The sequence below is a fragment of the Manis javanica genome, chromosome 14, assembly GCF_040802235.1.
Source record: "Manis javanica isolate MJ-LG chromosome 14, MJ_LKY, whole genome shotgun sequence".
NCBI classification, from domain to species: Eukaryota; Metazoa; Chordata; class Mammalia; order Pholidota; family Manidae; genus Manis; species Manis javanica.
The window spans coordinates 79,704,349-79,718,108 of record NC_133169.1 but is presented as its reverse complement, the minus strand read 5'-3'; the positions used below and the strand labels follow the sequence as shown (position 1 = coordinate 79,718,108).

General features: G+C 58.7%; 1 protein-coding gene across 1 annotated transcript in view; it reads right to left on the bottom strand.

Annotated features, from left to right (window-relative positions):
• Window positions 1–13,760, bottom strand: part of WNT3A (Wnt family member 3A) — a 35,278-nt gene that overhangs the window by 18,544 nt on the left and 2,974 nt on the right. Inside the window, exon 2 of the mRNA XM_017663107.3 lies at window positions 1,087–1,328. Within this exon, the coding sequence (XP_017518596.1) occupies window positions 1,087–1,328 (242 nt within the window). The remainder of the gene's footprint in view (window positions 1–1,086; window positions 1,329–13,760) is intronic.

Below are 13,760 nucleotides of genomic sequence, written 5' to 3'. Positions count from 1 at the left end.
CACACCCACTGAGGTAGCTGGAGAAAAAAGCCAGAAGGTAACAGGACTGACTAGGATGTGGAGAAATCGGAACATTTGCGGATGGCTGATGGGAGGGTAAAAGGGAGCAGCTGCTGGGGAAAACTGGTGGCAGCTCCTCAAACGCTTAACCATAGCATTACCATGGGATCCAGCAATTCCAACCCTAGAAATGTGCCCCAGAGACTTGAAAACCAGTGTTCAAACAGATACTCATACAGACACATTCACTGCAGCACTGCTCACAGTTGCCAAAAGGTGCAAACAACCCAAGTGCCTGCCAAGGGTGAGCGGTGAATGAGACAGGGTCCTTCCATATGGTGGGCTACAGGGCTAGAACCCATGCATGGATCTCTAAAACTGAAAATAAAACATGCTGCCTGAAAGGATGTGCTTTCTTTTGTAAGGGGCCCAGGCCACAAGCAGAGGCCTCTTGGGGGTGCTCCCATGGACTGTGGCATTGGCTGCCAGACGTGGGACACAACAGAGACCAGCTCCACCAACCAGGCTGCACTCTGATTGCAGATGTGCATGCACCACACTGATTATTATGTTCAAGCCACTACGTGTTGTGAAAATTTTCTCATCACTGAAAGATAACCGAACCCAGCTCTCATCTTCCTCTCTCCTTCCAAAATATCCCCTGGCTCTGGAACCTGGGGTGACCCCTGTCACAGGCCTCTCAGCCCCCAAGACTCCTCTTCCCATGCTTTCTGCATTTTCTCTCTGAGCCCTGCTAGGGCCTGACCCCACCCCAGGAAGCCTTAGATGGGTAACCCTGTTCACCCAGAGCTGTGAAACTTCCTTTTGGAGAGGGACAGGTAGGAAGAATCTCTGCATGATCCTACATCCTCCCCAACCCCAGGATCTCCCTGCCACACCCAGGGTGGGTGTGCACAGGAAGGGGCCCATGTGGGAGGTGCCATAGGGACCAGGTCTGTGCAGAACCAGGTCACACATGGAGGCAGGCAGCTGGAGCGGCTTGTGCCCAGCCCACAAAGGGGTGGCTGGCCCAGACCCCACCATGCCCATAGTCTGGCTACCACCTCTGTGAGGGAGCCCACGTACCTTTGTCCAGCACGGGGCCGAAAATGGCCATGCTGGTGTTGATGGTGGTACAATTCCACCGGCGGCCACGGAACTGGTGCTGGCACTCCTGGATGCTGATTTTGACGCCCTCAGCCACGCTGGGCATGATGTCCACGTAGTTCCGGCAGAAGCGCAGCTGCTTGGGCACCAGTCCTGGGATGCTGGCACACAGAATGGGCCGCACACCCAGGGACGAGTACTGTGGCCCAACTGCCAGGGACCTGGGAGTGTGGGATGAGGAGGCCAGGTCAGGGGGTGCTGCCCTGCCCGCCTGCCAAGGGCCAGCCCTCTGTGTGGCCCCTTCCTCTGGTGGCATGTTCCCATGGGACAGAAGTGTGTCCCTGCCCTATGCCGAGACCCCACATGTGCAGGAGGTGAACTCAGGCCCTGGTGGTGACCTGGCTGCTGCACTGCCCCACACTGCAGGGGCCCTATTCTCTGGGGGCAAAGGTGGCAGCACCTGGGCAATAGGGTGACATAGGGCTCTTTCCGGGGTGGTGGAGGCACAGGATGATGCCACTGCTGAGCCATGCCTGCCATGACAGCCACTTTGGGTGGTCTCCCTGTTGGGTACCAAAGCATGTATCCACCGCAAGCTGTCCTCAAGGGCACCACTGAGCCAGTCAGGATCATGACAGCAAACCAGGATGTGCCACAGTTGCACCCAGTGAACAGATGGCGGCTGTTCTTGCATGGAAACAGAAGAGCTCACTGCCAGTGAGAGGCGGGGGACCCCCAGCTGCTGCTGAGCCCATGCCTGACTCGGCCAGCATGTCCGTGCTACCCGGACTGTGGCGGAGGCCACGCGGCACTCACAGACGGGCACAGGAGCCAGGGCGGTGGCTCCTTGTTCCCCTGGGAGGTGGACTGAACAGAATGTGCTCCGGGGGATGTTTCCCACCTGCCACATGGGCCTGTGAAGTTAAACCAAGTCAAGTGACGAAAAGAGGAAAACTGCAGTTATACTAGCCACTCACGGGCCCAGCTGCCAGCTGACAGGGCTAGTGACAGGGCTAGTGGACAGCTCTGCTCTGCATGATGTGTTTTGTGGTTCCTCTGTGCTCCTGGGTCAGAAGGGATGGGCCATGAGTGCTTTACTGCAGTAATTACACCTTGACTCAAAGAAGGAATGCGGGGCCTTGGGGGCGGAGCCCAATCCCATGGGGTCCTGTGGTGTCTCCAGTGGGGTGGGCATTCAGTCTAATTCCTCTGTGTCTCATGCCTCCCACACCCCTGGGTGGAGGGTCCATGTGAATCGCTGAGTTGGGCCAGGCTGGGGCATCTCCCATCAGCTGCTCGTATTACAAAGGGTCTTCAGGGTCCCATGGAGGGGCTTCAGAGACACTCAGGGAAGGTCCAGGCCAGGGAGGCCCCAAGGATCCCTGAGCTGCTGGCCACCTCCTCATCAGGTAACCCTGTCCCTCTGTCCCTACTTCCTCAGGGCTGCCCGACTGTGCCCTGGGCCAGGAGAAAGGCCTTTTCTCCTTCCTCTGTTTTGTGGGGAAACTGAGGCAGGTGGATTCATGCCATTGCTGATCCTGCGGAGCCCTTCGTCACACCCGTTCTACCCTGGGACAACTGAGCACCCACCCGAAGGCAGGCAGAGGCTTCTGAGTCTCCCCACAACCCACACAGCGCACTGTGACACAGACGTTGGGGAGGTCCCATTCTGTGCCTAAACCTGCTCCACCCAGCTTTAGGGAGGGCACCGGGAAATGGTGAATCGCTGTCTCAGAAGCAAACCTACCCTCTGGAAGGCCAAGTTCGATACTCTTCTCCTGAGGATACCCTGAGCCATGGACCTGGCATCCTCTGGCACCTGAGCTGCTGGGATGGCACAGTGTCCTTGCTGCACTACAACTGGCTTGGCCCACCGGCTCCCTCACCCCTCCTGCTACCCAGGTGGGGCTTTGACTGGCTGGTTCGGGCTGCTTCTCTGGGTGCCTCCCTGGGCAGTGTGTACATAGTTTTTGCCTTAATTAGGGGGCTGGGGGAGCTCCTGCAGGAAAAGAGCAAAGTAGAGGGGTGGCTTGCCGTTGGACCCCCACCTCAGAAGTCCTGAACATGTGACATCCTCTCCACTGCGCGTTCAGCAAAGCCACCCACGTGTATGCTCCTGGTGTGGGGTCTGCCCTTCCTCCTTGTCAAGCATGTGTCCCAGGAGTTAAACCTTCTTCCCCCAGGAGCATCCATGTGCCTGGCAGCCAGGTGCCAAGTGGGACAAAGCCTCATTCCTCTGGGCAGCTGGTGCTGCTGTGTCTCTGGTCCTGGGCAAGGCCTGGTGCCTCTGGACTAGACTCCTGGCATCCTGGGTCCCTCCTGCAACCGTGCCCTGATATCTGACCCCCTTCCTTGGCATGCTTCCCATACCCCATCTGTCCTCTGATTAAATGCCTCGATGGGCCACAGACTAGCCATGACCTCGTGCCAGACACAGCAGGCCTCCCTGTTCCCCTGGCTGGGTGTGTCCCCGGCAGGCTGGCTCATTTCCGGAGGGGCAGGCGATGGTGGGGCTGGTTTGCTCCTGACATGGCATGTGACAAAAGCGGGCAAGGTCTGCATCAGGTGGGGCAGGCTCACCCACTTGTTTTCATGCACTATTTGCAGAGCCTAATGGGCGCCTGGCACCAGGCCACACCTGACCCTCCCTGGGGTTCTCCCACACCTGCCCCTCAGTCCCGTGGGCCCCAGAGTTTCCAGAACGGCCAGCCCTTGGCTCTTATCCACTAGGAGGTGTCCAGTGATCTGGGCCTCACTTTCCTACACCCTGCCCTGCACAGCAGGCTCTGAGTGGGGACCTGAGGGACCCCTAGGCCGATGTGGGTGCCAAGCTTCCCGATAGCCCAGCAGGACCCAGCAGACAGAAGGCAGAATGGGAGGAAAGCTGGGCACATGCAGAAATCTGTGCCTTTGGGGCACAGCCAGTGGGCAGGAGCTAGGCCTGCAGGCTGAGGAGTTGGGTGAGGTGGGGCCCGGAGCCCGTGGCCATGCAGCAGATGACACAGGCCACGTCTGAGCTTCATTCCACCCCCACCCACCCCTCGTTGGCCCTGCTTGTTTGGAGAACCTCTACCTGTAAGACTGCAAACTCTCCTGGCCTGGCCCAGCCTGGCCCGGCCTGGTGCTCCTGCAGAGCTGTCACCCCCACTGCCTGTGCAGCCCATGCCAGCCAGTTCTGAAGCCCAAGATATTCCTGCCACCACCCTGGGACCACTCAGCCTGTGTGGATGTGTGTGCACAGCTCTGCCTGCCCTCAGCTGAGGTCAGTCATCCGTTTTCCAGCAGGGTGCCTCTTGAAGTGACCCCACATGTCCCCACCTCCCACCCCTGCTGGGTGCACAGCAGTGCCTGGTGCTCAGCGCCACATATTCTGGGAGCCTGGCACTGTGCAGGCAGTGCTGCTGCAAAGCCCCCGCCCTCCCCAGGCAGCACCACTGGACTGCAGCCTGGAGCCAGCAGCTTGTGGAGCTGGGATGATGCCTCCTGCCCCCCTGAACTGAATCTGGGGGATGCATGGGGAGGGGCCCCAAGAACCAAGTAACCAGGCACCTAATGAGGATGGCGGCTGGAATACAGTGCAGTAGATGGGTGGGGAGGTTGGGGCTGGTTAAGGAAACTTCTGCAGCTTCTGTCACTGAGGAGTCCATCTCTGCCTCCCTCTGAGGGGCCTGGCTGGTCACTCACCAGGCCCCTTCACCTTCAGGCTGAGGAAGGGCCACTACGGCCAATCCTGAAGACCACCCCTGGCCGGGAGGTGACCGTGGGGGCTGGGCTGGTGTCAGGCCCCAGCAGAGGTGCTTCTGAGGCTGGCGGGTGAGATGAGGCTGGGCACAGCTGTTACCAGTTTGCCCAGGACTGAGTGCTGCTGTTTGCAAGCTGGACACACTGGTCACCCCAGGTGAGGCTGCCCTAACAGGACCGTCCACAGACCAGGATGCTTCACTTCCATAAGGCCCGGGTTAGGACGTCCCACATGGCAGTTGATTTGCAGGAAAATGCAGAAGTCCAGTTAATGACAGGCTGGCCACATGTCTAGGGGCAAAGTAGGCAAGGTCAGCATCAGTGGCGATAAGGGTTGCCAGTTTTGGGATCAACCGGGCCGAGGACACAAACTGTGGGCTCTCAGAAGTTCCTGCCCACTCCTGTGTCTTCCTGGCCTGCAGACTGTTCCCTGAGTGGAGCTCAGGCTGAGGAGCCTTGTCCCTGAAGCTTGTGGGGTCCCTCCGTCTTCTCTGACCTGTAGCTCGGCTCCCAAAAGGAAAGGGTGAGGGGGCCCATGGGAAGGAAAACCCGCTCTGTGCTGCTCCCTCTGCAGCTGAATGTGCTCGCTTACTCGCAGCCTCAGGACGAGGCCACGAGACACTAAGGCACCCTTTGTCAGCTCTGCTCCCGGAGTGCTGGAGCCCCTGCACGTGGCCAGAGGCCTGCACTCCTGCTGGCTGGGGTCTTGGGAGGGGGCTGAGGAGCTCACCCCCAGAGCCCCACTGAACCTGCACCCCAGGCCCCCTGCCTCCCTCCTGTCTCACCCCGCATCAGGTGGGAAGAGGGGCCCTGCGCCAGTCTCCTCCACGCCCTGTAGCCATGGCTCCAGGGAAAGCAGTGTGGGACTCTCTAGCCTGGGCCCCGGGGTGCTGAGTCAGCCCCACCCTGCCTCCCCCTGGGCCAGCCCTCCCCCAAGGCAGGTAGGTCCTGGCTCGCCACCTCCAAGGGGAGCGGGGAGGGCCAGGGTGCCAGTCCAGATGCCACTCCAGCTGTCTGGGTCCCCACTGGCCCCAGCTGGACCCCTTTCCGGCCTGGCCCCTGTCCAGCAGCCCCCATGGACCCGGAAGCCCCTTTGCTTCCTTAATTTGTTTCCAGAAAGGTTTCCCATCCTGGAGCCAGAGCCATGCCTGAGGACAGCGAGCACTGGGTGGCTCTGTCCAGAGTGAGGGGATTGCTTTGGGGGCAGTAGAGGTGGGCAAGGGTTGGGGCTTACCAGTGCCAGATTCGGGCTAGGCCTTGAAGGTTAAATTGGATCGTTAAAAAAAATCTTTAAAAAATCCAAGCTGGTGTCCCCTGAGCTCACTGTGCTAACCGTTTCATAAGGTACATCCGATTGTTATGTCACACACCTCAACTGCTCGCCGTGGGTACACTGACCGTATCTCAACAAATTGGGGAAAAATCCAAGCTGGATGCCCCCTATGCCCCCTGCATCCAAATTCCTCATCCAGGATCACGGGTAGATGTGCCCAGTCAATCGGACTTGGAATCCACCATCTATAACTCCCTCTTCCCTTCCTTCTGGGAGGACGTGGGGGCCCAGGGCTGGGCTTGAGGCTGGATGGGAGGGTGGGGAGACCCTGTGACAATGTATTGGCCTGTCCCAAGGCCTTACCAGGGACTGGGGGCAGCTCCTGGCCTACTGAAAACTCCTGATGCCCTGTGCCCCCAGGTTCTCAGCACAAAATGCAAGGTGGGCTCCCAGGTCAGATCCCAGGGGAGAAGGGAGATGCCCACAGAAAGACTGAAGTGGGCACTTGGCTGGTGGCAATGTGCTGGCTGGTCTCTCTGCCTTACGTCAGAGCTAGTGGGGAGGTGGGTGCAGCCAGGGGGGCCATCTGGTCACCACCCAGTGGGGTGGGTGGAGAGAGTTACAAGGAAGCCAGGGCCCAGCCACAGTGGCAGCAGCTCCTGGCTTTGCCCCAGTGTGTGCAACCTCTGCCCCAAACCGTCACTGAGATGAAAGTATCTGCCCTCTCCTGAGACATCGGTGCAGAAGCTGCCGGCGCTGCTGCATGTGTTCCTCTGATGGTAACTGAAGGCAGGTACAAATGCAGTCAGTGGCTGCGAATAACAATGTCATTGCCCTATCCCCAGGAGGCCCCCACAGGCTACGGGGACACTAGTGGGGGTATGTGTCACTTGGGGGGCCTGCGTGGGGAGGGAGCACCCATTCTCCCAGCCCAGATTCCCAGTTGGCCCTGGGCCCCACATTGCTGCTGGGCCATCAGTGGGATAACCAGTAGTGCATGCACCCACAGGCTTCTCTGTGGATGGCAGCTGTAAGTTAGGGCTGCCAACCTGTCAATCTGTCCCACAGCACAGCGTCCTGCTGAAGCAGAGGTCAGAGATGTCTGTCCAGAGCGGCCAGTGCTTCAGCTAGCCCAAGATGAAGGGACCAGAAAGCACCCCGAGGAGCTGAGGACGACCCCAGCTGACAGCTGCAAATTTGGGAGGCCGGGTCCCCCAAGTGCAAGGACCAGAATTTGACCATTGGGTGAGGGTTGGGGCACATTCTCCCACAGACAAGCCGCCAGCCTTCTGATTGAGTGAAGCCGTGAGCTGACAAAGGGTATGTGCGGAGGTGCTGTTTGAAGCCAGGACATCTGGCCCCTTGTTACCCTGTGGGAGACCTGCTCCACCTCATCCTTGCCCGCTAAGCTGCAGGTTCAAAGGGACTGAATCATGTAAGCCTGTGGCCCTTCCAAGTGCAGCTGGAGGGTCCGGTTACCTTGGTTGCACTGCATGTCCAGCACCGCCCTCCCCACGACCTGGTGTTGCTCTGCTGTGGAGGCTGGTTATTTCTTTCTTCCTTGCCAGGCATCTTGCCTTCTACTGGCCACTGCCAGCTCCTCACCCACCCCAGCTTCCCCAACACAGTCATCTGTGTGGCCCTCCACTTGGCCCAACCCTCCCCATGACCCCCTGAGACCACTTGACTCATAGGTGGCTGCTGGGCACCTCCTGGGCCAGGAAGCTGCAGCTCAGAGGAAGGCAGGTGGCCCACGTTGGTGTGTTAATTAGAGGCAGGGTGGGGTCTGGTGTGTGGGCCTCCCAGGTCCCTTCCAGTGTGTTCTGATGTCCTACAAGGAACTGATTCCAGTACCTCCGAGATAACGTTTACGAACAAGCGTCTCAGTCAGTGCAGGCAGACCGGCACTGCAACTGACACTTATTCCCCACATTTATTCCCTGGCTGGGCATCCAGACCAGGGTGCCGACAGATTCGTGAGCCTCTCCCTGGCTCCCAGCCAGCCACTTCCTTGCCATGTCCTGTGAGCTGTGTCTCTTCCTCTTCTCAGAGGTACATTGACCACACCGGGGGGTCCACCTTTCAGGACCTCACTACCTCCTCGCCTCCCAGAGGTCCCCTCCAAACCATAAGGCTGGGGGTCAGAGCTCCCTCATAGGAATCTGGAGGTGTATGAACACACATCCGTGTCGTGAGCAACACAAACATCGTGTTGATGAACAAAATTTACACAGGCACCACTAAACCTGCACAGTGCCAAAGGACTCCTGGATCCCACGTGGCCTCATTTCTGTCACAGGATGGTCACCCAGAGGTGACCTGAGTGGTGGTCCTATTTGCCATCCGCCTCCTGGCCGGTCAATTTTGCCTGCTGTTTGTTTGGGATGCTTTGTGCCTCAGTTTCCCCAGTGGACGCTCCAGGCCAGGTAGCTGGGTGAGAGCTGGGTCCTCCAGGGGTGGCCCCAAGGAGACCTGACAGGAATGCAAGTTCCCAGGTGCCTGGGCTGCTGCGCTGGAATTACTGGGGCCGTTTCCACAGGCCCCACGGGCTTGGACGCATCCTTGTCTTTGAGAACCAATGCTGGGTCACTGCGACTCCTTCAAGTCCGCACTCTGTGGTCGGCCGGCAGGGGTTTCCCTCGGTTTCTGCTTCTGAACTCCAAGGCTTCCAGAAGCTTCCACATTGCCCTTTGAGAACAAGAGTTCAGTTGCAGTTTTGGGGGAGGGTGGTTGTCTGGGTGAGCCAGGGCAGGAGCAGGGTCACCCTCCAGGGCCCCACCACACACCTGGACTGCCGTGCACCTGCTTCCAGCCTAGTGTCAGAGCCAGCCATGGACGAGATCACAAGCTGGACCCCACAGCTCCCCTCCAGAGGTAGCCAGGGCCCTGAAGAGGACGAGGTGGTCAAGGGGAAGGGAGCAGCCACGGTGAACCTTCCAGAAGCAGTATGGCCAGAAGCACCATGTCGGGAGGCGTGATGACTGCCAGCTGCCAGGCTGCGAGGAGGCATACTCAGAGTCTTCTGCCCAGCACTACCAGGAGGGGCCCTCTGGAGGGGTCTCAGGACTGGGTCATGCCTCAGGAAGGCCCAGAGCCACTCTGAGAGGCCACCTGGGTGTCTGGGACTTGGGTTGTTCGCCAGTTTCCCTTCAGCTTCTCACATGCTTCACAGGCATGCAAACTAAGGTCCCCAGGGGGTTGGGAGGGGCCTGGTGAAGGGCTGCTCACACCAGAGATGTGGCATCCAGGTGAGGCTGGGCGAGGGACTCTGTACCAGAGGCCCCCCTCACCCTGGGTCCTATCTGTCGGGGTCACAGCCTTTGCTCCCCAGGACGTCATAGCTGATGGAGACCTCAGGGCTCTGCTGGCCCTGTGCTGATGGGCAGAGAAGCCTTCTCTCGGTCCAGAGAAATACAGGCAGGTGCAGGTGGCCCAGCCAGCCTGGGAACCCAGTCCTGGGAGACCACCGGCCCACTTCACAGTGTCCATTTCCTTCACTCCATGTCTGGCTACATGACTAACCTGGGAGCCTTCTGTGTATTTTCTAGAAGTGCAGGATGGTGTCCCAGAAGGCACTAACACTCCACCTTTAGTAGAATTGAACTGCCTGGCCAGATATTGCCCCTGAAGTCCTACAGGCTTCTCGAAACCAGAGTGCCTGGCACGGAGCACATCCCCACCACCTTCTCCATCTGAGCCTCTCTGGGAATCCCAGCTCTGTTGTCCAGGCTGTGGAAGGGGCCTGTCACAGGATGGTCACTCAGAGGTGACCTGAGTGGTGGTCCTATTTGCCGTCCACCTCCTGGCCGGTCAATTTTGCCTGCTGTTTGTTTGGGATGCTTTGTGCCTCAGTTTCCCCAGTGGACGCTCCAGGCCAGGTAGCTGGGTGAGAGCTGGGTCCTCCAGAGGTGGCCCCAAGGAGACCTGACAGGAATGGCAAGCTGATTCCAGCACTTCCGGCCACACCATGGCTCCAGGAGCACCAGTGTGGTGGAGGAGGTCCTGGAGATACAGGACACATGTAGCAGACAGCAGAATGTCCCTGTAAAGAAGGTACCGTACACTGGGAGGTATTGTACACTCTCTTCTCCCAGATCCTTGTGGCTGCTGTGGCTGGTTCATTTTTAAGTAATAGCTTGTTTCTAAGGGGCAGTGTGTGTGTGTGGGGGGGTCATTGCCTTCACCCCAGAGTTCACATGTGTGTCATTTGGAAAGTGCCCCACAGCTGGGACCACGTGAGCCATGCCCACTGCCTGCCAGCACTAATGGTTTTTCTCTCTCCTCACTCGTCCTTCCTGCAAGGCCAGCCTGTCCTGTCCTGCACAGAATAGGGGCACTGGTCATGGCACATGGGGGCATGAGGCTGCCCAGGATCTATCCTCGGCTGGCTCTGGGCTGGTAGCTGACACCCACAGGGTTTTGCTGTCATGCAGTGGGGTTGGGGGTCAGAAGAGGCCAGGCAGAGGCATGTTCCGTGGTGCCCACTCCCCCCCGCACGAGTCCATGGCCTGTCCATTGTTTCTGGTGGGTCTCCCAAGTCCTGGTTTGGTTGCCTTTGCAGTCAAGTTCTGCCCACACACTGTGGGCAACATTCTGCCCGCCCTGCAGCCATGCAAGGCCTGGAGGAAGGACCTGGGAGCCAGCTCCGGAACTTACTTGCTTTACCTTTCTGCCCTTCCTTCCTGGGCCTTAGTTCCTGTCTGTCCACAGAGGTATGGGGAGCACATACTGTGTATGGCTTCCAGCAGGCTCAGGGGTGGGCTTCTGCACCTGCAGGGGTGGGCACTTCCTGTCCACATGTCACCCAGGGCCACTTTTCTAGGAAGTGCTCTGAGCTCCCAGACCTGCTGGCTGCCCTCTGGATTCTGCTGAAGCTTGCCACCTGCTCCCACACATCCTCCTTGTCTGGGTCTTGAGGGCAAGGCCATGTCTTCTCTTGTCCTTCATGGGTACAGAGCTCTGTCCAGGCCCCGGGGGAGCAAAGGTCTTTTGGCCCCATGCTGTCCACCCTGTGGAGGCTCTGCCAAGGAGGGCCATGGTCGGTCCAGTGAGTCTCCCCTTGGGGACAACATGCAAGTCCCCTGAAGTGCCTGTCCCTTCTGAGTTGCTATCTTTTAAGACCAGGGCCTCTTCTTGGCTGGAACCATGTTCCCGTTAGTGCGCCGGTCACCCTATGGGTTGATGGTTGCCAGCTTGATGGACTCTGTCCTTACTGGAACTCAGCCATGTCCCAGGAGCCACACAGGACCCAGCTCCCTCTAGGGCACCCACTCCAGGCACTCCAGGTTCTGCTTCTTCCCGCCACCATGGGGCCCCCAGGAGGGGTCCAAAGGCCTCCACATGCCCACTCACGTCTGCCTGGAAGACACCTCACCTTCTGTACCAGGAGGGCAAGGGGGCTTGCAGGAATCCCCAGACCCTGGCCCCAGAATGGGAACCACCCTGCTCCACGCTGGGCTGAGCAGCCCTGCCTGCAGCCTCCCAGCACCCTCACCTCACCGCTGAGCCAAGATTACTGACACATACTTTGAGCAAGTCCCAGCAAGCAGGCAGGGGCTCCTGTGCCCGAGGCCGTCCATTTGCCCGCGTCCCTGGGCGGCAGTGGCACGTTTCCCCAGGAAGGAATGTGGAAGTGCTGAAGCATCAGACACCTCCAGGGTGTTACCCGGGGAGGGCAGAGCCCATCTCCTCATGTGATGCACAGCTGGGCCACAGGGTGCCATCCTGGTGCCAATACCCAACAGCGGGCTGGCCAGGGTCCTGTTCTCCCAGACTTTCACAGTGTCTAGCCCAGCCTGAGAAGCGGTGAGGGTGCTTGAGTCTAGGATACATGCATGCAGGGGAGGAGGGCAAGTGGGCCGGGTTGCCAGGCTGGGATGCAAGCATGCCAAGGAGGGCTTAAGTGTGCTTGGGGCTGTGCTGTGCTGGGGTGCTTTTTTGAAGGCTCTGCCGAGGACCCTGCACACTTGTAGTGCCCATCTGACAGGAACCACTAGACCAACTACCCCAATCTGTGCACGGAGGGGACTTGTCAGGACTGTTAGCTGGTGGTGACCATGGGTGGGAGTGGTAGGGCATCCTGGAGCCTGTGGGACCCCCACCTGGAGGGCTGTCCCTTCCTCCAAAGACAGGCACCACCTTCCAAGTACCACTTGGGAAACTAGTCACCGTCAGGAGGCCTTTCCTACACTGAGCAGTGATCGGCCCCCTGGCCAGCCTGGTCTGGCCTTCCCTGGAACCACATAGAAGCCCATTCCTCCTTCCCCACTGCCTCTCGGGCGCCCAGAACAGGGGGGCCTCCTCCTCATGCTTCTCAACCCTCCAGCCATGCTTAGGAAGGCAAATACAAACTCTCATGCTTGGTTCAACCACTTGTATGGCAGGTGCAGGATGGTGAGGTGCAGAGGGCAGCAGTCCCCTTGGACGACCTCCTATGTGGGCTCCGCAGGGGCTCCAGGCTTGCTGGGAGATGGGCAGGGGTTTCTCGGGCTGTCTAGTGACAACATGGCATTTGGTTTTTTAAAAAATGTCCAGCCCATTACTATAACATACATAAAGCTGCTGCATGAGAAAAGAACACAAGACATAAACCTTCCATGATGTTGCAAACACCTATCTACCATTTCTGTTCTTATTTTGTGGACCACTGCCTGTGGGTGGGCTTTGGCCTTTGGCCACTGTACCACCAACACTAATGGACATCCAGGCCCTACTTTCCTATCCTGGCAGAGCCTGGGGGACAGGTAGCCCCTTCCCTGTGGGCTGACTGCACGCTGACCTGCTGTGGGGAGAGGGCTTTATAGCTTCCCTAAGACCCTGTTCTTCCTTGACTCCATTTGCCCCATTCTTTGCCACAAATGATTCTAGCGGGTTCATGCAAATGAAACAGAAAATCATTTTATAACAAATGACAACACCCCGTGAAGTGGAGGGGCCGTTGGCCTGAGAGAAGTGGCTGCACACAGGCTCCATACAGTACTGAGCACAGGGGATCCAGTCACAGGGTCCCAGGAGGGAGGGTAACAGAGTTTTTGCACCCTGGGGGAGGGTGTGCCGGGAGGGCAGTTAAGAGCTAGAGAGAAAGGACAGTCCCCTTGCTGGTTGTATACTTGTGGCCACTAGACACTGCCCCTCCACCAGAGGGTGTCCATTTGTGGTTCCCTGGGGCATGATGCTCCCAGCACCCTGACATCCTGCCACAATGGCGGGAGTCAGTTTGGTATCTGGATTTCTCTGCTGTTAAAGGCTAGTTACTGCCACCACCAGCCCTGGGGACTGCAGAGAGACAGGGACAGAGAGGGAGAGATAGAAACATCCTCCTCCTCCTTCCCTACTGGCCAGCCAGGGGCTGCCAGCCACTCACCTGGAACTCATGTGCACCTTCCCCCTAAAACAACAGGGCCCATTGAAGAAGGCTGGATGGATCCCACCTCTCCAAAGGCAAGACCCACATACTGGCATCGGAGACATCAGGCAGAGAGGGAGTTCCAGAAGATGAGGGGCAGGTGATGGCCCAGCTGTCCCTCCTTGGGCAAACTGCATGCCCAGGAATGTGCATGGGTGTAGGGGGAGGGGGCTTTAGCTGCCAGGGAGCACATCCCAACTGAGGGAGGGCAGGTGGGAATGGGGCAGTACAGAA